Below are 27,484 nucleotides of genomic sequence, written 5' to 3'. Positions count from 1 at the left end.
ATGACTGTGCGGGCCAGGGGGTGCCTTTTCCAGGGATACTGGGCACACTCTGGGACAAGCCCTCAGCCAGGGTGAGAAATAACACACAGAAAGTGCTAGGAAACATGCCTCCAGCATTGGCCACTTGTTCCTAGAACCACTCCTTATTTTCCTAAACACACATCTTCAGTTGAGCCATTTGACTTCGTCTTAGTACTGGATTTTTGACAGACCAAGAGGCTCAGGTTGAGAGTGGCTGTGCTTTGCTGGGAGCTGTAAATGACTTCCAACAGCTTCTGGTGTGTGCCAGGATGTCCCCTACTGCCAAGGCTGGACTGACACTGTGACAGAGGGACTTGCATTTTAAGTAACTGAGTCCACATAATTACTGTTGCTCTACAGTGATCTTTAGTCAGAGACCAAAAACAAGCATCATGGTAGTTTCATGAACAAAGGAAAATAGTCTATGCTCACTTTTTTTTTTTTATTTGACAGGTAGAGTTATAGACAGTGAGAGAGAGACAGAGAGAAAGGTCTTCCTTTCACCCCTCAAATGGGTACTACGGCCGGCACTGCGCCGATCCAAATCCAGGAGCCAGGTGCTTTTCCTGGTCTCCCATGCGAGTGCAGGGCCCAAGCACCTGGGCCATCCTCCTCTGCCCTCCCGGGCCACAGCAGAGAGCTGGACTGGAAGAGGAGTAGCTGGGACTAGAAGCCAGCGCCCATATGGGATGCCAGCACCACAGGTGGAGGATTAACCAAGTGAGCCACGGCGCTGGCCCCTACGCTCACGTTTTCTAATAAAACTCTCAGAGGGCAGCCTCAGGCAGTCTGGGGACAGTACAGGTACACTGCGAGACCAGCTCCTCACAGGGAGGAGCTCCCAGAGGTGGGCAGCACTGTGGCTTTCTACAAAGTTATCCGAGTCTAACGTGACTTCCACCAGAGAGCATGGGAGAGGAGTAAGGATCAGTTCCAGGTCAGGTCATCAGTTCATTATTCAAAGTTGGTGTCTCTGTTCATTCTCCAACAAGTGCCAAAATTAAGTCTGTTTAAATTAAATCCAAATTCAGCAAAGACGGAGTTGAGCACTTCCTCCTCACCACCAAATCCTCTCCCATCTTTCAAAGACTGAAGTTCATGGAGAACCTCACTCCAAATAATCTCCACAAAAGAAATTGCTAAGACTGGGTTATCTTCACACGTGCTGTTCTGGAACACAGCTACTCAACGAACAATGCTCACTCGAGAGTCACTACTCTTAATTCCGGTGAGACGTGCTTGGGATGAAGAAAGCAGGATGGGAGCCCTTCCTCCCACAAGGACTGTGATGACACCACTGACCCCTTTTAAACTTCTGTATTGGGCCAGGAACCAGTCTCAGATCTCCAAGGGCGCCAGTCCACCATGCTGGTCTGAGTGGGTCCAAGCACCACCATGGTGAGAAACCGTGGCCTGGGGGTTAGTTCTGAGGTCTGACTCACAGCTTTCTCATTCTGAGACCTGGGGCACGTCAGCTCACCGCTCGTAGCCTCTGCTGGCTTCATGGTGAATGAGGGAAACACCACTACCTGCTTAACACAGTTGTGGGATTTGTGGAGGCAAGGCCCACACAAAGCCCAAGTGAATGGGAGCTGGCAACATCACTGCTGTTTATTTTAGACCCAGAGACTCTAAGAATGGAAGATAAAATGGCCAGACTGAAAACTCACCAATTTCTGAACTTCAAACTCTGTAGCCATCTGCCAGTAGCCCTCCTCGTTGGGGTACAGCATTATAACACCAAATGCAGAGGCTGTGGCGACAGTGGCACCTTTTCGGCTGAGGGCTAATGCTTGGATTCTTGCATCGTGCTCGAAACGGTGGATAGGATACCTTCCAGTCCTTAGATCCCAAATATTAAGAAACCCTATGTAAAGAAAAGCAATGTGGGTAACAATGTTAAATGAGCTTAACACATGTTATTAGTAACAATCATGTAATATAAGAAAATGTAAAAACAATAAACTGGCAAAAAAATTTGCATCACATATTACAGAGGGTGTATTTCCTTAACACATAAAGGGCTCTAAGATGCAGTAAGAGAGGCCAGCACTGAGCTTAGGAGATTAAAGCCATGGTCTGCAACACTGGTATCCCATATGGGTGTCGTTTCAAGTCTCCGCTGTTCCACTTCCAATCCAGCTCCCTGCTAATGGGCCTGGGAAAGCAGTGGAGGATGGCCCAAGTCCCTGGGCCCCTGCACCCACAAGGGAGACCCAGAGGAAGTTCCAGCCCCTGTGGCCATTTGGGGAGTAAACCAGCAGATGAAAGATCTGTCTCTCCTCTCTGTAACTCTGCCTCTCCAATAAATAAATAAATAAATAAATAAATCCTTTAAAAAATAAAAATTTAAAAAAGATGCAATGAAAAAATCAAGAAGTGAGCAAAAAACATGAGAATGCTGTTCACAAAAAAAGAAAAACAGACATTTAAACATAAGGAGAAACGTAAAGACCCACCCTCGATTAGAAAAACACAAATGTCACCTGCATGATGATATTATTTACATCAGTCCAATTGACAAACATGAAAAGTATCACAAAACATTCTGCTGCTGAGGCTACGAAGAACAGGCTTCCTCTGAAATTGCAGGAGGCACATAAAGTAATTCACTCACTCTGAGGCAATCTGACCACATCTGCCGAATTACAAATGCATACACTCTGCAACTCAACCACGTTTATACATGAACACAAAGAAGCATGGATAAGGAGTCATGTTGTATTTTTCATGACGAAAGTCTGCAAGCTACCAAAATGTCTACAACAGACAACTGTGTAGACAGCAACCCCTCCACAGTCTGGAATTTGGAATAAATGAGCCCTTTACAAAGAGGCAGCCAGCCTTACATGTAACCTATAGAACAGAGGAATAGTTTGAAATAGCATGTCTTTTTTTGTTTGCTTTTTAAATATTTACTTATTTGAAAGGCAGAGTTACAGATAGAGAAGGAAAGACAGACAGACATAAACCTTCTATCCTCTGGTTCACTCCGCAAGTGGCTCCAACAGTCAGGGCTGGACCAGCCTAAGCTAGGAGCCTCATCTGGGAGCAGCCTGGTGCCCCACTATGGGATGCTGGTGTTACAGGTGGCAGCTTAACCTGATATATCACAATGCCAACCCCAATTCAGACACACAAACAAGTGCATGTAAGCACATACACAGCGATATATCCTAGGAGGATACACAAACCAGTGATAATGATTAGCTCTAAGCAAAGAAAGGGAAAGGGACAAGAGTAGTAGGCAAATTGGCTGTACATCTCCTGGTATACTTTGAAATGTTTTCCAAAGATTATCATAAATTTTAAAAATTGTATGGAATTTAAAAAGAATTGGAGTATACACAGTAACTGCCAAATGATTTCAACATAGTTCTTCATTCACTCTTCCATTTATACATTCATTCATGCAGCAAATGATGACTGAATACTTATTATATGCCACACATGTTCCAGACACTAGCCACCACTTGAAAATGGCCATCATTCTACACACTCAGGGCTCTTAAAAGTATTTTACACCCTTCCTCACTACCACCCTCCTCTGGCTGCCAGAGCTCTATTTTACACAGCTCTAAAACATGAACTTGACTATCTCACGCTTGTTGAAAATGCTGATTTGGGAACAGGCACTGCGGCACAGTGGGTAAGGTGCCACTTGTGTTGCTGTCACTGCACATCAGTCTTGTTCAAGTCCCAGCGGCTCTGCTTTGGATCCAGCTTCCTGTTACACATGCTCCTCGGGAGGCAGCAGCAGATGGCCCAAATACCTGTGTTCCTGCTACCTACGTGGAGAACCAGAGGAAGTTCCTGGTTCCTGGCTTGGGTCCAGATCTACTGTTGTGGCCATTTGGGGAGTGAACCAGCAGGTGCAAGATCGATCTGTCTCTCCCTTTCAAATAAATGAATACATAAATAAAGTTCTCTAAATGCTGATTTTACTACACATCCTTCTCTCCAGCACCCTGAAGGGCTGCTTAGTCCTCATACACATACTGGCCATTTCACCACAGCAGTGGCCTTCCAGGACCAGTAGCAGGACTTCTTAGAAATCCAAGTTCTCAGCACCAGAAGCTTTGGGGATGTTTGCCCAAGCCTGAGAATCAGTGGACTACAGAAATGCACTCTTCTCTCAGAAGTTCAAGCTTGCCTGTATTTGCAATGCCAATGATTGTTTCTTTTTCACCGAATAGCACACTGTTTCGATTACAGTTGGTTTTATTTTTCAAAACTCATTGGTAAATAATTATTCAGAGATGATACAGTCTGTGATTTGTTAAAGTTCAAATCCAGCTCCACCACTTGTTCGCCAAAGGACTTGGGGAAGAACTTAACAGCTATGAGCCTGTTTCCTCTTCTGTAAACTTAAGCCAACTTTACCTACCGCACAAAATGCTGGGTGGGTGAACGGAGACAACCACATAAAATGCTAAAGATCGGCCCTTCCTTCTTTATTTATTTTCTTTTAAAGATTTATCCATTGATTTGAAAGGCAGAGTCACAGAGAGGCAGAGGCGGAGAGAGAGAGGTCCTCCAACCATTGGTTCACTTCCACAAATGGCTGCAACAGCCAGAGCTGTGCTGATCCGAAGCCAGGAGCCTGAAGCTTCTTCCAGGTCTCCCACACAGGTACAGGGGCCCAAGGACCCAGGCCATCTTCCACTGCCTTCCCAGGCCACAGCAAAGAGCCAGATCAGAAGTGGAAAGCCGGAATTTGAAGCAGTGGCCATATGGGATGCAGCACTACACCACAGCACCGGCCCCTCTTCCCTTTTAGTTTTACATACTCTTTAGTGCATGCTGTGTCATACATCATATTTAATCTATTAATATAGTTTCCTCGTTGTTCATCTATAAATTCAATCCTAGTTTATTTCCTGAAACAGATAAAGCTTTTCTTTTTTCCTCTCTTTGTAATCCATATTCTTGTCTTTTTTTCTTGTATTTTGTCTTTAAACTTAGGATCTTACAGTAAGGCATCATTCAACACTGAATAAACTTGGAAAGTTAGAATACATTTTGTGCTAGACTTTCAAAGTGTCGGGGACTCAGCAGGTGACCGCAGGCTAAGCAGTTTGCCACGTGTGGAACGCCGCTTCACTGCAGAGCAGGGCCGTCCCCTCAGAGAGGCTCCACGACACGTTCCCCTGGCAGAGCTCGGAGAATTCTTTCCACTCTGAGTCAGAGGGAAAAGATGGGCTGCGGAAGATGCCGAGGGCGCTCCACACTGAACAGGACACAGCACCTCCCAAAGACTCCACGTTTCACGGACCTGCATTTGTTTGAGACATCACAGCAAACAGAGCCATGGAGTGCTCCCTGCCAGCTCAGAGGGGCAGCATCGTACTCCTCTTGCCGAGAAGAAACACAAGCCTGGAGTGGTGAAGCAACTGACCCGGAGCCTCTTGGGATGTGACGAGGCTGAGCTGCGATCTGGATAGAGGAGGGCAGGCTGGGGAGCTGCATCCGCAAGTGCATGAAGTAACTGCACTAGCAAGTAACTGTCGCGTGCCATCCAACTTGCCCTGCGTCTGCCAAGCGTGCAAGCTATTTAACCACAGCTCACTCTAGCACACATGGAGTTTATCTACAAACACATTGTTCATTATTAATCAAGGATTGGTTGTGTTGGCATCATTTTCGAACAGAACTGCATGCAATAAAATACCCTTTACCACAAAGTGGAGTTTCACAGAGCTCTCCTGAGAAAGGTCTTGGTGGAAAAAAAATCTAGGACTCTCTAGGTTTCATGGCAAATGCCTCTCTCCGGAACGGCGGCCATGTCCTCATCCTTCCCAGTGTCCTCTGTACCGACAGCGAAGTGGGCGACCAGGCCAGGCCTCACCTGTCAGTAGTGCTGGTTTCATCTGCATGGTCCGTCAACTTCACTTCTTCCTTCGGGTACTAACGAAACCCGACCATGCTTAGCATCCGAGATGAGACAGGATCAGGCAAGGTCGGGTGATATGGCCATAGACCCTTCAACTTTACTTCCAGTGCACATTTAGGACTGTCATGTCCTCTTGAAGAATGGACCCTTTAGTCCTGGGGATAAGTCTGAAATCCACTTGATCTGATACTGACAGTCACTCCAGCTGTCATTAGCATTTGGATCTTTTTCTATCCTTTTATTGTGCCTTGTGTCTTAGTTCATGAAGAAACATTGGAATTAAAAGACAAGTTCATTTTGAGGCAAAAAATGGAATCTAGGCATAGTTTTTCATAATGTGTATTTCCATAAACACTTTGCAGCCCCCTCATATTTAAAGTAGATTTCTTGTAGACAACATAGAGTTGGTCTGGCTTTCAATATGGGTGTTCCGACTACTGATATTTAGTGTTAAGGGTGGATTTAATCCATCATTTTTCTGTTTTCTAATTGTTCCATCTGTTCTTTGCTCATTTTCCCTCTTTTCCCCACTTTTTTGTGAATGAAGTATTTGGGTTGAATATGTGTTTATTCCATTTTCATTCCATTGGTGATTAATCAGCCAGACATTAGGATTCTAACGTACATCTCTCATCTTACCAGTCTATCTTCTACTGATATTAAACCAGCTCAGTGCAAAACAACTTCACAAGGGCATTCTTCCATTTCTTTACTCACAGCGTTTGAGCTATTATTGCCCTACTTCTTATTTCCATATATGTTATAAACCTAATGGATGCTGTTATTTTTACATAAGGATGCAATTATCTTTTGGAGAAATTTAAGTAAGAAAAAAAACCATTTCTGTTTACACATGTAATCCCTACTTCCAGCATTCTTCTGTGTCACTTCCAACATCAGGACATCTAGTGGCTTCTGCGAAGTCTGGGATTTCACCTCAAGCTGTCTGTGGGATATGTGACCCCCAAAGCTCAGGGGCAGGCAGAGACATGGCTGCTGGCAAGCAGGAGTGTTTCAGAGACGGTTGTATAAATGCTAAATGTAAGTTAACAGAGTTCTATCATGGCTACTTCCACAATCTCAAAGCTGCAGCGACCTGAGCAGTGAAAACACATATTTTAAAAAGGCTCTAGGGGCTGGCTCTGTGGTACAGGTTAATCCTCTGCCTGCAGCACTGGCATCCCATATGGGTGATGGTTCCAGTCCCAGCTGCTCCTCTTCCAATCCAGCTCTCTGCTATGGCCTAGGAAAGTAGTGGAAGATGGTCCAAGTCCTTGGGCATCCGCTTGGGAGACCTGGAAGAAGCTCCTGGCTTCCGATTGACCCAGTTCCAGCTGTTGTGGCCATTTGGGGAGTGAACCAGTGGATGGAAGACCTACCTCTCTGTCTCTCCCTCTCATTGTCTGTAACTCTACCTCTTAAATAAATAAATAAATAAATAAATAAATAAATAAATAAAATCTTAGGGAAAAAAGCTCTATGCTGCAGATGCCAAGAGCAGGGGGTAGCGAGGTGCACACCTGAACTTTCCCAATGTGTTCAGCGACCAGGGCTGAGTCTGGGAAGCTGCCCTCTGGCACAGGGACACTGGAGAAGCTCCAGCTGCAGTCAGACCTGCTGAGGGTGGATATCATCTCATGGGGCTGCACCATCATGGCTCTGGAGGTCAGACAGGCAGGGGAACACCTCAGACGTGGTGCTTGGCTTTTCAAGTTGGAAGGGTACCTCCAAAAGCAGTTCTGCTTTGGCGCAGTGGTGGGAGGGTGGCCAACCAAATTAACAAAGAACATTCATGTTAGATGGGATGCAATATCATCTGGCCATCAGCAACGGCCCGTGGGTTTGGATGTCTGGATGGAGGACTCCAAGGGTTTGATTAGGTTCTCCAGATACCTCAGATACTGCCAAATGGTGTCCGGTTCTCTAGTGTCGGTGCAGATGCTGAGGAAGGCTACACCACAGAGTTAAAAATTTTGCATGGCATACACCTCGGGTGGCAGGGAACTCGTGGTCAACTACAGAGCACAGGCCAGTCCAACCACATTGGTCAGTCCCACCAACCATTCTTCTATCAGCTTGTCAGGGCAGGGTTCCCCCAATATATAGGACCATGAAGTTACCACAGAAACTGATGCTTGTTTGCCAGTGAGTGAAACCTTTATTGCTACAGGAGAAGTTGCTCCAGTGCCAGAAACTACATTCCAACTGAGAAAGCCAGTAGAGCTTGGAAAACACCTGTAGCAGTCCCCATCGATGGCTTTGACTATCACTTGTCTGAAGGGATCTAAAGAAAAACATTTGTGTGCAAGGGTGCATCCTTACGGAGGTGGGCAGGTACTAAAAGTGTACACCAACCAGCCTAGGGTGGAGTTTTACATGCCAGCTTCCCGGATGGCACACTGAGGAACAAGGCCAGAGGGGTCTATCGCAAGCCCTCTGGGGAGTGCTGGCCTAATGCAGTCAGCCAGCCCTGCTTCCCTGCTTCCCTGCTTCCCTGCTGAGGCCTGATGAGGAACACAACCTCGCCCCCGGTACAAGTTTTCTGTGGCTGGAGGAAGTGCTAAGATCTAACCATGGGGGCACACTCAGCAGCTGGTCTCCCGTCCAAAGGCGTGGAGAAGATTTAGAGGCTTTCAAAGTGATCTTGTGTACTAAAATCGTACAAATGGGCTCCACAGGACGCACACTGTGTGATTTACTGGTGCCACACTCCACAGCCCCCAGCCTTTCCTTTCAGAGAAGGGAAAATCAAGGGTTCCTAACATACAGTGTTAATAAATAGAGACTGTCTACTTGATCACTATAGGCAATAATTAAATTAATATCACTTTTTTAGGGGGAGAACTTTGCTGAATCTGTCAGTACTTAGGTAAACTTGTAAAACTCATGATCTCTAACAATTCCTTGTCTAGAAATCTATTCCATAGGAATACCAGTATAAATGGGTAGTAAAGACAAACATTCAGATAAAAGGTGTCCACTGCAACTTGGTAAAAATAAAAAACTGAAAACTATCCAATCCCATCAATACAGCAATGGATAAATGATAATCAATAAAATGGAATACTAAAAAAAAGTTATGTAATTGTAGCTGATTATCATCCATGAAAAGCGAGGCTTAGCTAAAAAGGAATCAATGCAGCATTTCATTCAATAATTATTTCTCCAGCCTCTGCCTTGTGCCATGGCACTGTTACAGGCACTGGGGACACTGCAATGAATGAGGCAAAGCAACACAAAAAGGTCCCTGACTCACAGAGCTGCCATTCTGGAGGCAACCATCGCACAACTGGGGGCCACCTGGATTGAAAGGACATGATCCCCACTTTCACAAAGCAAACACCAGAGAGAAAAAGAAACATATCAATAGCTATAATACAAATAAATTACATAACAGAGAAGTATACACAGAATGCCACAATGGCCACGCTTAACTTACTGCCATGTTGTCACATGATTAGGAGCCTCAAAAGGGGCCAGCGTTGCGGCATCACAGCTAAAACCACCGCCTGTGACAACAGCATCCCATGTGGGCGCGTTTGTGTCCCAGCTGCTCCACTTCAGATCCGGCTCCCTACTGATACGTATGGCAAAGCAGTGGAGAACAGCCCAAGAGCATGGGCCCCTGCCACCCATGTGGGAGACCCAAAAAGTCCCTGGCTGTTGTGGCCCTCTGGGAAGTGAACCAAGGGATAGAAGATCTTTCTCTGTGTCTCTTCATCTCTCTCTGTAAAATCTCCAGAAGTGCCAGAGCAGCTAACTTTCCCAGACATTTCTAGGCCCATACACTCTGCGTGATTATTACGGGAGAAGTACTCAATGACCACTGCAGCCAAAGAAAAGTCATTTCTCACATGGGTGTAATTTTTTTTAAAGTCTGATGTGAATGTATTTGGAAAGGCCAACTTTATCACATGGCAATAAAACACATTTGGCTCCTGGCACAGTGTGGGCTTCTGAAGGGGGCAGGATCGTGTCCCATTCCTGCTGCATTCCCTACTGTAGTGAATTCAAAGACTGAACTAGGGTGAAGGTCAATGAAGTGTCATGGTTTGGCAAGGGGACAGACGCACTGAAACTGGCTAAGACAGACCGGAAACGAGATAGGAAGGACAGGACTGTTTGACAGAGCCCCAGGGCAAGCAGCACAGCAGGACACTGTAAGGGATCAGGACCAAAAGTGAGGAAGACCTTGGAAACCAAGGCTGTGCTTGCTTCTTCCATGCACCACACACATCTTCTACCTGCTTCTCTCCACAATCAGCTTGCTCTTGTCCCATGGACTGCATCTGTCCCCAAGCAACGAGGTCTTCTAAACTAGGCACAAAGAGAAATCCGAGTCCACGAATCAGCTTCCCCCAGGATGCCCACATCCTTGTCCAATCATCTGAGGCCAAAAGACTAACTTAAACCCTATCCACATGTTCAGCTCTAGAGGCACCGGGGATGGATCTTATACCAAGAGGCCACCCCAAAATGTGTCTACTGTATTTATCCTGCCTTCTAGGTCAAACAGAGCTCAGCAAACACAAAGGGAAGTTCCTCAGGGTGTCTTAGCAGTGACATCAGGAGGTCTCTGTCACTGTTCCCTGCACTCCACACAATCCTTAAAAGCCAGGTTTGGGGCTCCATGTTGCCCCACACCAGGAAGAGAGACAGTACAGCAGGTGTCTCTATTTCTGACAAAATCCCAATAGCTAGATAAAAGATGTTTAATTCTGAGGTAGTGCTGGGATCACGACATTGTTTCACTCTTAAGAAACATGAAAAGGGTGCAGATGAAAGAAGAAATTGAATCTCCTGGAAAATCTGGAAGAACACATGAACAGAGGTCACTGGTCCAATCAGGTAGAGAGGCAGGGCCGCAGCCACACCGCTCCCTGGGCTCCAGCCCTCCACCTTGACAAGCAGCAGCTGGGTGAAAAAGGCCGCATTCACCCTAGACTAGGAGCAATCATTACGGATGACATGAGTGACGAGGGCCAGTCTTCTGAGGAGACATAAAGCCTGCTCAGCAGCTGTGGATGGGCACCCATGCCAGTCTGTGGCATGCCCCTCCCACTTCCCACAGGAGGCAGCCAGAGTGTGGTAATGAAACTGCACATAGTGGAAATGGGATCTAAATGAGTTTAAACTGATTTATGTTAGCTTTTGTAAAGATTACTCGATATCTGGAAAGTGCTACCACTGTGAAATAATGTTGACAATCCTTGAGACCTCCGCCTAATGGTACTTGCACAGAATATTTATATTCCTCGTCATGGGAACAAGGACCATAATGGATACCATTTTTGTTTTATTAGGGATGCATATTTAAATTAATCTGCTATTTGCCTAAACAATTAGCTGCTTCTGTTTGTGTGCACAAAGCCAAAATTGCAATTAGGCTTCCATCAAAAAGATAAGTCCCAACTAAAACTGTCCCGGTGGAGTCATAAGAGCTCAGGGCAGAACTTTCCAAAATTACTTTTTAGCATAATGGTAATTATGTTAATTGCTTGAAAGGTAAATAACTGCTGAACTGGTTTTGGAAAAAAACCAGTAGCCCCTCCTCTGATCTTTTCCATGCATCATAAAATTTAAAACAGGTTAATAACAGTTTAGTAAGTCACAAGCTGGTCACTCTGTGAGCTGCGAGTGTGTCCTAGGGTCTTTCATGCTTTTTTGGTTAGGACTTATTTCAGTCACGCATCTTAATCCTCTTGAGTTTGTACAGTGAACACCTGAAGCTTGATCTCAGCTCGGTAACAGTTAAATAGACAGGATCAATTAACCAAGTTCGCAGACACTGAATGAAGCTCACTATTTATAAAGACAGCTGGCAATCTCCATTTCCACCATGCAAACACACACTTGCCTATCAGAAATGAGGCAGGAGTTAAAAGAAATTCTGCAACAGGGAAGAGATATTTTAGCAAAAACTGAAAATACAACCACCGCACACACGGAATCTGCACCTCCTAAGTCCACACAACATCACGCTGAACCGCAGGCCAGAGACACAGAGGGAGCAGGAGGCCTGAAAGCACAAGAGAGGGGCCCGTGCTGTGGCTTAGCAGATAAAGCCCCCGCCTGCAGTGCCAGCATTCCATACGGCTGCAGGTTCTAGTCCTGGCTGCCCCACTTTTGATCCAGCTGTCTGCCATGGCCTGGGAAAACAGTAGAAGATGGCCCAGAAGAAGCCACTTCCTGCACCCACGTGGGAGACCCAGAAGAATCTCCAGGCTTTGGACAGGCCCAGCCCCAGCCATTACAGCTGGAGAGAGACTCCTCTCTCTCTGCCTCTCTGTAACTCTGCCTTTCAAATAAATAAATCTAGAAAGAAGAGAACAAAGAAAGAGAAAGAGCAACAGAAGTCTGGCTCCCATGGAAGAGGAGCATGTGGGAGAGGTCATCAGGAAGGGCTGAAGTATGCAAAGTCTGGAAAACAGCTGCATGCAGTGTACCCATCACCTGGACAGGGCACATCATCTCCAACATTCCTGCTGACCACAGCTCTAAAGATGAGCTCTACTGCCTATGGCAGAAAAACAGAGAGCAGGAAACGTACTAGAAGCCGCTTTTGAAAACACACAAGCATAAAAATCTCAAAGGGCTTGTGGACCAGTCAAATGACAGCTGAGGGCCCAAGCAAACAAGCACCCGGATATGAGCTTACCAAAGCAAATATTGAGTCAAGAGACAAAGAAGACAGGTTGAATACGCTTAGATGCTTTCAAGCTCAAAGAAGGAAACAAAGAACATTTGAAAAAGAAGAATCAAACCTGAAGAGACAGTGACTTGTAAAGCAGGCAATTCATATACTGTGAGGCTACAGCAATGTGATGAAATAGAAGAATTTACAGCTAACAAAGTCAAAGGGAAAACGGGTTGATGGAGAAGTCAAAGAACTGAGACCAGCTTTTCTGCAGGAGAAAGCACTAGGAAGGCAGACGGCGTGAGACCCCACTGTGCACACAGCCCTGACAACAGCCAGTTCTTTGCTGCAATACAATTATGAAATATCAACAGAATAGACTGTATTTGGAAGAATATATCTGACACCAATAATAGTGTTAGGGTACATCAAAAAGTTTGTGTAAAGTAGAATCAGTGCAAAAACTCTGAAGATTTTTCAAAAAGAAACTTTGAAGTCCATGCGTACTCATAGATGCCTCTGAGCAGGAGAGGAGACTGTGGGGGCCAAGGGACGAGGACGAGCGGTGGTAGGTTTAACAAGAGAACTTACTTTTTGTTACATACTCTTTGGTATTATTTGAATTTTTTCACATGTAATACTAAATGAAAATTATAATCTTGGCATATCAAATAATAATCTGATTATTTCACTCATAATCTGTATTTTATACTCAATATTTAATTCTGATATACAAAACTAAATTAAAAAGTCAAATTCTACCTCTGATTCACCAAAGGATTAAGGTAAATAAACCAAAGGAGTCCACAATATCACCACTATCTCTCCTCGATCAACTGGGTACATGACAGCCTCGCCATAAGGGCCTGGCTGGGCCAGGCCTAGGCCTCCAGGCATCAGTCTTAGCCTCTGTGTTTTTTCTTCTCTTTTAAAAAATGCTATACAATTGCTAGAAGGAAAAATATGTGAATCATCGAAAGATCTCCACACCTAGTTGAGTGTCATAATTTTAAAACAATGCTGGTAACCATTAAAGTGGAGTAGCAGTTGATCATATTGTTCACTCCAGTTTTGTGTGTTCTGAATTTTTCATAAAAGGATGTTTTTGAAATAACAATTTGAAAAGTTATCATTGAGGCCGGCACCATGGCACAGGTTGATCCTCCGCCTACAGTGCCGGCATCCCATATGGGCACCAGTTCTAGTCCCAGCTGCTCCTCTTCCAATCTAGCTCTCTGCTGTGGCCTGGGAAAGCAGTGGAAGATGTCCTGGGTCCTTGGGCCCCTGCACCCCCGTGGTAGACCTAGAAGAAGCACCTGGCTCCTGGCTTTGGATTGGCCCAGCTCTGATTGTTGTGGCCATTTGGGGAATGAACCAGTGGATGGCAGACCTTTCTCTTGTCTCTCCCTCTCTCCGTCTGTAACTCTACCTCTCAAATAAATAAAATCTTAAAAACAAACAAAAAAAAGGCTATCATTAACAAGAGTAAAAATACATGACCGTGGGGCTGGCACTGTGGCATACTGGGTAAAGCCGCCGTCTGCAGTGCTAGCATCTCATATTGGCGCCGGTTCTAGTCCTGGCTGCTCCACTTCCCATCCAGTTCTCTGCTATGGCCTAGGAAAGCAGAAGATGGCCCAAGTCCTTGGGCCTCTGCACCCATGTGGGAGACCTGGAAGAAGCTCCAGGTACCTGGTTTTGGATTAGCCCAGCTCCGATTGTTGTGGCCATTTGGGGAATGAACCAGTAGATGGAAGACCTTTTCCCTCTCCAACTCTGCCTTCCAAATAAATAAAAAAATTTTTTAAAAAGTGAGCTTGGGTTTTACTACTATTTCAACAGCCACACTGCCAACCAAGTGTCTTCCTATTTACAGTAAAAATTCCCGTAATGACATTAAGAAACTGCATTCCAAAGCCTCAAAAGATCTTGAAATCATACTACCAATTAATTTCTTTAAATAAAAGTAATAAAAGACTCAAACAAAAGGCAGGGGGAAAAACGACAAAAAAAAAAAAAAAAAGACTTACATTATGGCAGAACTACAGTCTGTTTTGAGTTACCTAACACCAAATGAGAATGAGAAAATCGAAACCACAGACATCTAACATCTCACTTGGGCATTCATATTCAAATGCAAATTTCCCCAGCAAGTACGTGGTTTTCTTGCAAGGCTCGGGGACATTTAGCACAGGGCTCTTGAGTTATCCATTATCACCATATTTTGTTGCTCAAATTGTCCCTGCTTTAGCCATTGGGAGCTCCAATTAAATTTTATTGTCCTGTCTCCATCATTTTTTTTAAACATCCTTAGTTTCTGGTCCCATAAGATGTTCCAGACTCAATTTCTATTTACCTGTCCTAATCCTGTTTTGCTTTAAGAATTAACATTTAGAAACCAAAATCTGGGCGCCAGTTATGCTTAATGCTACTAGGGTACCACAGTAGATTCTTAGGACCCTTAGGAATATGCAGGAAAGCCTTCCACGGCCTTGGGACAGAAGGCCAGAGAGCTGCTTATTCCAGAACTCCTTTCGGTTACACCGTACAGTCTGGCTTTCAAGTCCTGTGTAAGGGGAGTCAAAGCAAAGAGAAACAACTCAGAGCACAATCTGGTCACGATTTCTGGCCAAGGCTGCTGCCACCATGATCTCACACACACAATACTACTTCTTCACAGCCCTTTGGCGAGAGAGCTGAAGTACTTACGGAAGAGTTATTACAGCAGTAAAAACTCAGAAGTAAAATCTACTCACTAAATGTATTTTGGTGGCCATGGAGCCACCAGAAGAAATCTCCACTCCCAACTGTCCGCACAAAGACAGGGCTGAGCAGGGATACATTCTCACCTTCTAGTCTATCTATCTCACAGACAGTTGCTAAGCAAACAACTCTAACTTTGCAGGAGTATCAATTACACTGCAGAAAGTATTTAAATGGCACATTTCCTTTTTGAAAAGGCAGTTTTACTGAGGTATAATCTATGTGCTCCAAAGGTGGAGGAAGGACTTGAAGTGAGCAACTAGGTGAGAATGGACAAATGCACACAGCCCTGTAACCACCATGATCACCAACTGAATATTCCCATCACCCAAAAAGCTCCCTTACACCCCTGTGTGATCAGTCCCTTCTCCTCATCCCAGCCCCTAGTCACCACTTACCTGCTATCTGCCAGTTATGGTTTTGTTTCTCCCAGGATTTCACGTAAATGACATTTTACAGAGTATGTACTCTTTTGTAGTTAGCTTCTGTGTCTTAGCATAACGCTACTAAGTCTCACCTGTGTTGGACCATGAATTGGTAGTCAGTTGTGTGAATATATTTATAAAGTACTAATCCTTTCATCAGATGATATATCAAATGATATGTATTTATGTAACATCTATATATAGTACATAAATATATTATTGGGTGACATAGAAAATATAAATATGTATCAGATGATATAAATATGTGCATATATATTTTTATGAATTTATCCTTTCATCAGATGATATGGGTTGTTTCCAGTTTGGAGCTATCATGAATTAAAATGCTATAAACATTCAAGCGTAACTTTTTGTGTGAACATATGTTTTCATCCTCTTAGATAAATATATTAAGCTTAGGACTGCTGGGGTACTTGGCAACTTTATGTTTAATTTCGTAAGTAACAGTCAAGCTGTCATCCAAAGTGGCTGCAGCTGCCCCTGACTGCCAGGTGCTCCAGTCTCACCAACACTTGATAATAACAGTCTTCTGAATTTAAATCATTGCAGCAGATACATAATGTTGTCTCACAATACTTTTAATTTGCATTTCCCTATTGACTAACAATGTTGAGTTTATTTTCAAGTACTGACTGGTCATTTATATATTTTCTTTGGTGAAGTGCCTATACAAATCTGCCATTTTTTATTGCTTGCTTATACCTGAGTTGTAAAAGTTATTTATGTATTCTGGATGCAAGTTATATATCAGATATGAAGGTATTTCAAAAAGGTCATGGAAATGGAAATGAAATTTTGGTGCAAAAACTTGAAATCTATAGTTTTTTGTTTGTTTGTTTTTGACAGGAAGAGTGGACAGTGAAAGAGAGAGACAGAGAGAAAGGTCTTCCTTTGCCGTTGGTTCACCCTCCAATGGCCGCTGCGGCCGGCTCACCGTGCTGATCCGAAGGCAGAGGCCAGGTGCTTCTCCTGGTCTCCCTTGGGGTGCAGGGCCCAAGCACTTGGGCCATCCTCCACTGCACTCCCTGGCCACAGCAGAGAGCTGGCCTGGAAGAGGAGCAACTGGGACAGAATCCAGCGCCTCGACCGGGACTAGAACCCGGTGCGCCGGCGCTGCTAGGCGGAGGATTAGCCTATTGAGCGAAATCTATACATAGTTTTTTTAAAATATGCATTTTCCATAAACTGTTTTGTTTTTATCTGAAAGGAAGAGACACAAGGACAGGTAAAGATCTTCCATTTGCTGGTTTACTCCTCAAATGCCTATAACAGCCTGAGATGGGCCAGGCCAAAGCCAGGAATTCAATCCAGGTCTCCTATGTGGGTGCCCAGGATTTAACTACTTGAGGCCATCACCTGTACTTCCCAGGGTATGCATTAGCAGGAAGCTAGAGTTGGAAGCTGGAGGCAGCACTTGAACCCAAGAACTCCAAAATGGGATACAGGCATTCCAGTGCCTTAACTGCTACGCCAAATGCCTGTGCCTTCATGAACATTTTGTAGACCCTTCCTGTGTTTTGCAAATATTTCTACCATCTCATGACTTTTCTTTTTTTTCCCCCCCACAGGCAGAGTGGACAGTGAGAGAGACAGAGAGAAAGGTCTTCCTTTGCCGTTGGTTCACCCTCCAATGGCAGCTGCGGCCGGTGCACCGCGCTGATCCGAAGCCAGGAGCCAGGTACTTATCCTGGTCTCCCATGTGGGTGCAGGGCCCAAGCACTTGGGCCATCCTCCACTGCCTTCCCGGGCCACAGCAGAGAGCTTGGCCTGGAAGAGGGGCAACCGGGACAGAATCTGGTGCCCTGACCGGGACTAGAACCTGGTGTGCCGGCGCCGCAGGCAGAGGATTAGCCTAGTGAGCCGCGGCACCGGCCACATTTTCTTAATATCTTTAATGGGAAAGGTCTGTAATTCTGATGAAGTCTAATAATTATTTTCTTATAATTTGCGTTTTGTGTCCTAAGAAATCTCTGGGGTAGGCACTTAACACGGTGAAGACAACCATTCCCATATCGGACTGCTCAGTTCTGAATCTTGGTTCCACTTCTGATTCCAGCTTCCTGCAAATGAGCACTCTGAGAGGCGGCAGGTGGCGGCTCAAGTAGTTGCATCCCTGCCACTCCTACAGGAGATCAGACTGAGTTCCTGGCTCCTGGCCTCATCCTGGTCCAACTCTAGCTGTTCTGAGCATTTGGGGGATTGAACCAGCAGATGGAAAATCTCTGTTACCTGTAGCTCTGTGTGCATCTAACTTTCAAATTAAAATGAGAATAAAAAGAAATCTCTGCCCAACTCAAGGGCAAAAGATTTTCTGCTTCCTTTTAGATAAGTTTTACTCTTAGGTCTACAATCTATGTTAAATTCACTGGCATATGGCCTGAAATAAAATTGAAGGGTCATTTTAGGTGTAGGGAGGCACATACAAGGGGTCCATTTTCCTCTCTCCAAGTACCTTCCTTCTCGACTCTTCCCTGATGATGCTTCTGTTCCCCCACACTTTTTTTTTTTTTGATAGGCAGAGTTAAGACAGTGAGAGAGAGAGAGAGAGAGAGACAAAGGTTTTCCTTCCGTTGGTTCACCCCCAAAATGGCCGCTACAGTCGGTGCACTGCGCCGATCCAAAACCAGGAGCCAGTAGCTTCCTCCTGGTCTCCCATGCGGGTACAGGGCCCAAGCACTTGGGCCATCCTCCACTGCCTTCCTGGGCTACAGCAGAGAGCTGGACTGGAAGAGGAGCAACCAGGACAGAATCCAGCGCCCTAACTGGGACTAGAACCTGGGGTGCCAGTGCTGCAGGTGGAGGGTTAGCCAAGTGAGCCACGGCGCTGGCCTGTTCTCCCACTTTTCTGCACTCACACGTCATGCTTGTGATGGCCACCTGAGTTATCTCGTCTGTTAGTTTTCTCTACCATTTCTGGGTCTCTCTATTGACTGATTTTTCTCATTATGGGTTTCCATTTTCCTGCTTCTCTGCCAGCCTTCATTTTTTATTGGACAGTAAACCTTGTGAATTTTAGATTGCTGGCTGCTGGGTTTTATCTATTAAATAGTGCTGAATTTTATTTTGATTTTAATCAAAGATTAAAATACTTCAAATCACTTAGATCCTTTTGAGATTTGCTTTTCAACTTTAACAGTGAATCATGGCAGCTTTTAGTTGAGGGCTAATTTAGCCCCACTACTGAAAGGTGCCCCTCTTTAAGGCTTCTGTCCAACAACTTAGGTATCCCCAGGTCTGTCTGCTCTGGCTGATGGAAATGCAAACATTACACTGCCTGAGTTCCAGGAACTGCTGTGCCTTCTCCTTTCAGGTAGTTCTTTTCCTGGTCTCAGGTAATCCCTCACGCACCTGCAGAGCGTACTCAGCCTGCGACCCCTCAGCAGATGTCTAAAGTTCTTTCTCTGGCTCCTACTGGGCACTCCTCAGCTCAGGGAGGTGGCCAGACCCTGTCCCAGTGCCCCTCCTGCCTTGAGTTGGGCAGGGGGCAGCTGGTGTAACAGCAGGCCCTGCCCTGTTTCTTCTGCTCTAAGGGACCACGGTCCTGGGAGGCTACTTTTCCAATGTCTGAGAATCATGGTTTAAAGTATTTTTCCCAGTTTTACAGTTATTTAGGGTAAAGGGATAAATTCAGTTTTTGTTACTTTACCTTGATCAAAAATTAGTGTTTTCCAAACTTATTACTTTGATACAATTTCAAATTATACAAAAGTTGCAAAAACTCTCATATACCTGCAGTTCAGATCCCACTACCAATTACTTAAGCAACGTCCTTTATAGAAAAAGGATCCAACCCAAGAGGGCACTTTGTGTTCAGTGGTCACATCTCCCTCACCTCCTTCAACCTGGAATATTCCTTAGGTTATCTTTCCCTTTAGGACCTTGACAATTTTGAGGGGGACAGGCCAATCACTTTGTAAAATGTCCCTCATCTGGGTCTGGCTGATATTTTTGCTCGATTAGACCAGGCTGTGCATTTTTTTTTTCCTTACTGCACCTTATCACAGGGTACAGGACAACAGTTTGCACCACGATTAAACAATGTGAAATCTGACCAGGTTATTAAAGTGGCATCTGTCAGGTTTCTCAACTGCAAAGGTACATTCTTCTCTCTCTTAATTAGCAGTTAGTATGTTCTTTGACATGATGTAAAATCCCATGCCTTATCTCACTCTTACTACTAGCTTTATCATGGATTCTTTTTACCCAAATCAATTACCACCATGATGGCTGCCAATTCGTGACGTTCTAATCCCACCATTCTTTCTACACTACTAGTTGACATGTGACTGTAAGAGAATTTTTCTTTTCTTCCTTAACATTCACCTATCTGTTTCCTCAGTGTGTACCTGTGGATACCTGCAACATTCAAGGGGCTGTATCTGTTGCTGACACTTACACTGTCCCAGTTCTGGCCAGCGGGGCCACTTCACGGTAGCTTCTGTTCTTTGAATATGGCAACCATCATTCTTCAAGCTTCCTTACTTCATGACCATCAGATGGCCGGGCTTTCTGTTCTTTGCCCACCCTAGCTCTGGGCCAGCTATGGTTCCCTCGTGGACAGTGATCCTTTCAAGAGTGGGCTGTGCTCACTGCTGTGGTGCTGCTACTGCTTTAACCCCTTCTCACCAGAGCCAGGACAAGGAACACACACACACCACACCCCTGTTCACTTCTCTATCTGCAACACCATAAACTCCACCTCAACATCTCCTATTGCAATCCAGCCCCACAGGATCCACCCAGTCCACCCCCACCCCCCTTCCTTATTTGTACCTTCCTTCTCCAACAGAGAGGAAACCGGCTCAAGCTCCCACATACCCATGTGGCCATGGCCGACCTCCCAGACCCTCCAGGCCGCTGCTCCCCTCAGGCCCCCTCCTCCCACTGTCCCAGGCCCACTGGGCTTCCTTTTGACTCCGCTCAGGCCCGCCTAATGGCTTCTGACTAAGAAGGAAGGCAAGCAGACACATTTTACTTTGAAAACAAAAATACATTCATTCCCACACTTATTTCTGCTTTGATAAAAACCCTAGGGTTTAGATCGGAATAAATGCTACAACTAAAATTGTAAGTACTGAAAGGGAAATTAAATTCTCTCACTTAAAATTCAATTTATCTGCCTTGAAAAAAGCAAATTCATGCTCAATTAGGTTATCATTAGGTACATTCAAGAACTCGGGCAATTTATTTCTCTAATTTAAACCGTCTCTCCAAAGCCACCTTGCGTGATTTATTGCTCCTTTTGGTTTTTAACCTCAATTGTAATAAGATAGGCAGCAACTTGCAATTTAAGTATCACACTGTGTATTATTCAAAACCTATTTTTCAGTAAAATTATCCCCAGTAAACCAAAGGATTAGCACTAAATCTTGCATCAGAAATTCAATGTGCCACTTTATTCTGCATGAGAAAAATTATTTTTCTCAGTAATTCAGAAATTCATATTTATCCTAGATATTGATCATGTTAGTTTATGCCTCGTACAGAGTGTTTCTTAAATTTGGAAGCTTCCAAATCCCTAAGAATTCATCTGTGGATCTCTTGGCAAGACAAAGAATACATTACAAGGTAAACACAGACACGTGGGTTATCACTTAGTAAAACACAAAACGCAAATTCAGACACTGAGACCCCACAGCACAGTTCCGTTTTAAAGTCCAAAGACCTAGAATTTCTTTTGAAATTGATTTTGAAAACCTTCCCAGAGGTCTCCCCACTGCACCGGAGATGATCGTGGTTTCCGTGCGTTCCGGCCTGAGGCGCCTGGCCCTTCGTTCCGCTGCGATCACATGCAGTCCCAGGCTCGGGCGAGTGCCACTTCCAGCTCTTCTCTCCGCAGGATGGGCGACTTTTAGACGAGCAGCTGCACTCAGCCATTGCCTGCAGCAGAGAATGCAGGCTCTGGGGCTCAGCTCTGACACAAGGTGTACGTCCTGGAACGCGCGGGGTGGGGACCAGCTGGTAAGGCCGATGCCCCAGCGCTCTGCACTTGCAGATTTTAGTTCTCTTCTGAATATATTTAAAATATGCGCATTCCCACTGTTAGGCTAACTGTTTAAATGTACAGATGAACCTTATCTTTTAAAAGGACTGAATCTGCTTGTCTGGGGCTGGTTTGCCAGAACGCTTCACTTTGTTTTGTTTGCGGAGTGTCTGAAGAAGCAGCCTCCTAGACCTATAGCGTAGGCAAAGCTATCAGGTAAGAACTAATTTTCCAAGATTCTAAGAGAAAAGTGACCTGAAAAGAAAGGCCTTGAAAGGTACCATAAACCTCCACCATCCCCCATCCCTTGTCCAAGCCATCTCCCTAGCAATATGTCAACACAGTGATACTCCACCTCTCAAAGCTCACTACTGACAGAAAGGAGACGGGAGGAAATCCTGTACTCCATTCAGGGGTCATGCCATTTTATCCCAGTGTCCTCATCAACAGATCAACAAGAGGCATAAGCACAACTATAGAAGAACTGATTTATTACACTTAACGTCATAAATAAAACTTTAGGATTGCCTAGTCTCCCCACCTTTCCAACTAAAGCAGGATCCTACTGATGATCACTAATAAGCCTGGAGAGATCCCCCCAACTATTGCTAAGACTCAGTAAATGAGGAATCAGCGCGCCCTGGCCTCGGGCAGGCGCGGTCCTGGACAATGGAGCACATGTGTGCTCAGACAATCACATTGCGAGAGCTGCGGGAGTGGATAAGCCACTCTGCCTTGCTTGATGGCACCACAGAACGGCTGTTGGCTGCCCCATCTCGGCGGCCACATGCTGATGTGCACTGTCCCCACTTAGCAGGACAAACGACAACTTCTCTGCTCCTAGGAAGTATGTCGTCTCATTTCTCACCGAAGAGTGGGCTTTCAAGACCCACCCTGTGAGCAGGGAGCTGGTTCAGAGCACACTGCCATTCCCTAATGCTGTGGCTCAAGGCCAAAGGCAGGCAAGCATGGAGCAGATGGAGTCCTGGCAAGGTCTCTGCTGTCCCTGCATTAGCAGCATCTGCTCATTACTCAGAACCTTCGCCTGCTTTATCTAATGCTCCAGGAAAAGCATTTTGATTTGATTCATTTCGGTACGGTAACGTGCAACACAATTAGTGGTAAAATCAAACTGGAGGACGGCCAGTGCTGACAATCGGAAACAAGGCAGAAGAAATATGAGGCCAGTGGGTTGGAATTCAAAAAATCACAACTGTGGCTCACCTTGCCAAATCCTACCGCCCCAGGTGCGTGTTCAGTGCCCCTACAGGGCATGGAGGCGACACAGGATGTGGGGACGACCCAAAGCAGTCTTTGTCTGCCCCCATAGGATCCTTCCCCGGAGAAGATGCCAGGGACCACCCAGGGGGCTCAGTGGCTACAGAGCTTCTTGCTGGCACAACCACGAGAGTTGAAGTTCATTAACTCATTTTATTTATTATCTTTTTCTTCTTTTCTATGGGGCACAGTCACAAATTTCATACAGCAGCCCCATGAGGTAAATTTCCCTTTTGCCTTATTTTGGCCTAAGAAGTGCCAGTTAGCTGCTCCTGGGGAGGAGCAATACAAAAATGAGCGTTTAGTTATTTGAGTTCATCTCTGCCCAGAAGTAAGCAGTCACAAATACGGTGATATAAATGTTGTGGTGACTGTGTTCAGCTGAAGTGAGACCAAAGACAATGCTGCCTGAGGTCCAGGGAAGGAGCACCCACATCAGGCTGGTCAGTCAAGCTCAGCTGGAAGAGGACCAAGCACACACAGAAGTTCGTAGAAAAGAAATAACCCTGAATACCAAAAAGAACTTGTGACAAATGAAAGCTACCAAGACTGCAGCCCTGAGATCCTATAGCCCGACCTAATCTCAGAGTATCCCCTTCCCACGCATGGTGGGAAACCCAGAAGGATGGCGCTGGCAGCCTGATGGTGTAAAGTAACTGCTGGATGGACCTACTGGAACAGAACATGAAATGCAGCAACAGACCCAAACACAAAAGGAATTCCCTATCTAAAAGCTTATGAAGACAGCACTACACTCCAGTTAAGCACAGACAGACTTTCTGGTAAGAGACATTGGAAAAAAAGATATAGTGGGATTCAAAACTCATACTAAGGATCAACTCTATCCTGACCAAGACTTAAATATAAAGAAATAAGCCAGGACAGTAACAGAAAAAGAAAGATCTACAGGCAAGCATGCATATGGAAAAAAAATCAACCACTTTCACACTAACAGAAATACATATTAAAACTACACTCAGGGGCCAGCACCGTGGCTCACTTGGTTAATCCTCCGCCTGTGGAGCCGGCATCCCATATGGGCGCCAGGTTCTAGTCCCGGTTGCTCCTCTTCTAGGCCAGCTCTCTGCTGTGGCCCGGGAGTGCAGTGGAGGATGGCCCAAGTGCTTGGGCCCTGCACCCACATGGGAAACCAGGAAGAAGCACCTGGCTCCTGGCTTTGAATCGGCACAATGTGCCGGCCGTAGTGGCCATTTGGGGAGTTAATCAACGAAAGGAAGACCTTTCTTTCTATCTCTGTCTATAACTCTACCTGTCCCAAAAAAAAAAAAAAAAAAAAAAAAACAAAAAAAACAAAAAACCTACACTCAGATATTTCCTATCTATTAAACTGAAAACACTCAAAAGTTCAAAACATACTTTGTGCTGGTTAAACTGTGAGGAAATGGACATATCCTGATACCTTGTGGGTAAGACTGCCAAACAGTATACACGCCCATTTGCATATACCCTCTGACCTGGAAATCCTTCCCCTGCACTCACGAAACATGTGTGTTCCAACACTATCTGTCACAGCTAAGACCAGATACCATGCAGCTGCTCTTCACCAGGCCACGGAGCTTGCACGCGAGGGAACACTGCGCAGGTGTGCAAAGGGAGGGCCTGCTCTCTACACAGCAACACTTCTTTCAAGATGTGTCACTAAGTGACAAGGGCCAAGACACAGAACGTTACATAATGTTGTTTGCAGCCTTTCATGTAAAAAGGGAGAAGAATAAGAACTGATAAGCCTAGTTGCTTGGATTGCTAATATCAAATATTGGAAAGTTATAAAACAAAGTAAACATCCAGTTACTCTAGAACAGGGTAGAGAAGGGCTGGCATCACGGCGTAGCAGGTAAAGCCACTGTCCGCAACACCGGCGCCCTATACAAGCGCCAGTTCATGTCCCAGCTGCTCCATTTCTGATCCAGCTCCCTGCTAATAGCCTGGGAAAGCAGCAGAGTATGGCTCAAGTGCCTGGGCTCCTGCCAGCCATGTGGGAGACCCAGATGACGCTCCTGGTTTGGCCTGGCTCAGCCCGGCTGTTATAGCCACTTGGGGAGTGAACTGGCAATTCGAAGATCTGTCCCTACTTCTCTATGACTTTCAAATAAATAAATCTTTAAACAGGATAAACAAAAGTGAGTGGAAGTAAAACTTATCAAGGTAGAACTGTTAATACAATTTTAATATCTGAACTCTAAAAACGCATTACTTAGTCAAAAATATTAAATTACAAAATAAAACCCACTCACTTGTGGATTGAAAAATTAAAATCTCCTGGGGCCGGCACTGTGGCGCAGTGGGCTAAAAGCCCTGGCCTGAAGCGCCGGCATCCCATATGGGCACCGGTTCTAGTCCTGGCTGCCCCTCTTCTGATCCAACTCTTTGCTATGGCCTGGGAAAGCAAAAGAAAATGGCCCAAGTCCTTGGGCCCCTGCACCCACGTGAGAGACCTGGAAGAAGCTCCTGGCTCCAGGCTTCAGATCAGCACAACTCCAGCTGTTGCGGCCATCTGGGGAGTAAACCAGCAGATGGAAGACCTCTCTCTCTGTTTCTACCTCTCTCTGTAACTCTGTCTTTCAAATAAAATAAATTTAAAAAAAATTAAAATCTCCCTTGCATACACATATCCCTTACATCCGGGAACACTCACGGTTCACTGAAGAATGACAAAGTGTAAGCTATATGAAACACATATGACAAAGGTTATTTCCTGAGCCCTTTTCAACTGGAAACAATAACAAGCAAAAGAAAAATGAGGACAGACAGGGACAAGCAATTTGCAGAGGGGAAAAAAAAAAAGACAACTGAAAACACAATGGAAACAAATTCACATAGCACAGGGCCTTCATGCAGAATCAGAGGAAATAGAAGCACAGAAACAGCCACGCACGGGCTGGCACTGTGGTGTAGTGGGTAAAGCCACTGCCTGTAGTGCCGGCATCCCATATGGGCGCCTGCTTGAGTCCCGGCTGCTCCACTTCCCATCCAGCTCTCTGCTATCGCCTGGGAAAGCAGTAGAAGATGGTGTATGTCCTTAGGCCCCTGCACCCGCGTGGGAGACCTGGAAGAGGCCCCTGGCTCCTGGCCTCAGATCGGCACAGCTCTGGGCATTTCCGCCAATTAGGGAGTAAACCAGTGGATGGAAGACACCCCCACCCCCGTTTCTCCTTCTCTCTCTGTAGAACACTGACTTTCAAATAAATGAATCTTTTAAAAAAATATATAAGAAACAGCCATGCAACTCTGACACTTGTTGTTGTTGATTCATTTTAAAGGCAGAATGACAGAGAGATGGAACAGACAGAGGAAGAGATCTTCCATCTGCTGATTCACTTCTCACAGGGCTAGGTCCAGCTAACACCAGGAGCCAGGAACTCCATCGAGTTCTCCCACGTGGGTGGCAGGAACTCAAGTACTTGAGACATCATCTGCTGCCTCCTGGGCACATCAGCAGGGAGCTCAACTGGAACCAGAACATTCAAGCCAACACTCTGATATGGGATGCAGGAAACCCAAGTGGAGACTTAATGTTGAACCACAACACTGGCTTCCAATATGTTTTCGTTTGTGCTTTACATATGGTTTTGCTCTGTTTGAATTTTAAATGTAATTTTTGAACTCAAGTATTTAAAATATATTTTGGCAACCATTTCCAAGTATTTTCCAGTGAAAAGAGACTCTTCATGTCTACACGGCTCCCAACGTTTCTGTGCAACAACAGCGAAGAAATCTCCTTCAGGCTGAATCTTTAAGCTCACGGGATATGAGACATGGTGCGCAAATAAATCAAGCTCGCTTTTTTTTTTTTTTTTTTTAAGAAAGATTTATTTATTCTCTTCGAAGAGTTAGAGAAAGAGAGGGACACAGAGATCTTCCATCTACTGGTTTGCTCCCCAGATGGCTGCAATGGCCAGGGCTGGTCCAAACCATAGCCAGGAGCTTCATCTAGGTCTCCAATGTGGGTAGGAGGGGTCAAAACACTTGGGCCATTTTCTGCTGTTTTTCCTAGGCCATTAGCAGGGAGCTAGATCAGAAGTAGAGCAGGCAGGACACAAACTGGTGCCCATATGGGATGCTGACTACCCCAGGCAGCAGCTTTACCTGCTACACTACAATGCTGGCCCCTGGGCTCACATTTCTTGTGCTGAGAACTACACAAACAGCATGGCCCAGGACACACGATCATACTGGCTCACCACGGACTTCGACCTAAAGCAGAGTACTTGGTTGGCTTTCTAGGACCTGTTTTCCCACTGGTAGAATATGTGTGTGTACATTCATGTGTGTATATAGCAGGGGAGGCCATTAGATGATTCTAAAATTATATGATGCTGACTTAAAAGTACTGCTACCTTTGCATTTTGGAAAAAAAAAATCTATCTAGAATCTCCACAAACACAAATGAAATATTAATAATAATTATACTGGCCAGCACCATGGCTCACTAGGCTAATCCT

General features: G+C 45.3%; 1 protein-coding gene and 1 pseudogene across 8 annotated transcripts in view; one reads left to right on the top strand and one right to left on the bottom strand.

Moving 5' to 3' along the window:
* FBXW8 (F-box and WD repeat domain containing 8) overlaps nucleotides 1–27,484 on the bottom strand; it is a 131,599-nt gene that overhangs the window by 43,613 nt on the left and 60,502 nt on the right. For all 8 annotated transcript variants that reach the window (XR_011385213.1, XM_051826628.2, XM_051826627.2 and 5 more), the window contains exon 6: nucleotides 1,692–1,888. Coding sequence is in view for 7 of the 8 variants with exons in the window: in XM_051826628.2 (XP_051682588.1) it covers nucleotides 1,692–1,888 (197 nt within the window). In the remaining variant the exon portion in view is untranslated. The remainder of the gene's footprint in view (nucleotides 1–1,691; nucleotides 1,889–27,484) is intronic.
* On the top strand, nucleotides 7,448–8,415 carry LOC138847456 (galactose mutarotase pseudogene; annotated as a pseudogene).

Source organism: Oryctolagus cuniculus, chromosome 21, assembly GCF_964237555.1.
Source record: "Oryctolagus cuniculus chromosome 21, mOryCun1.1, whole genome shotgun sequence".
Lineage (NCBI taxonomy): Eukaryota > Metazoa > Chordata > Mammalia > Lagomorpha > Leporidae > Oryctolagus > Oryctolagus cuniculus.
The sequence above is the reverse complement of the archived record's forward strand: the minus strand, read 5'-3'. Positions and strand labels throughout refer to the sequence as shown.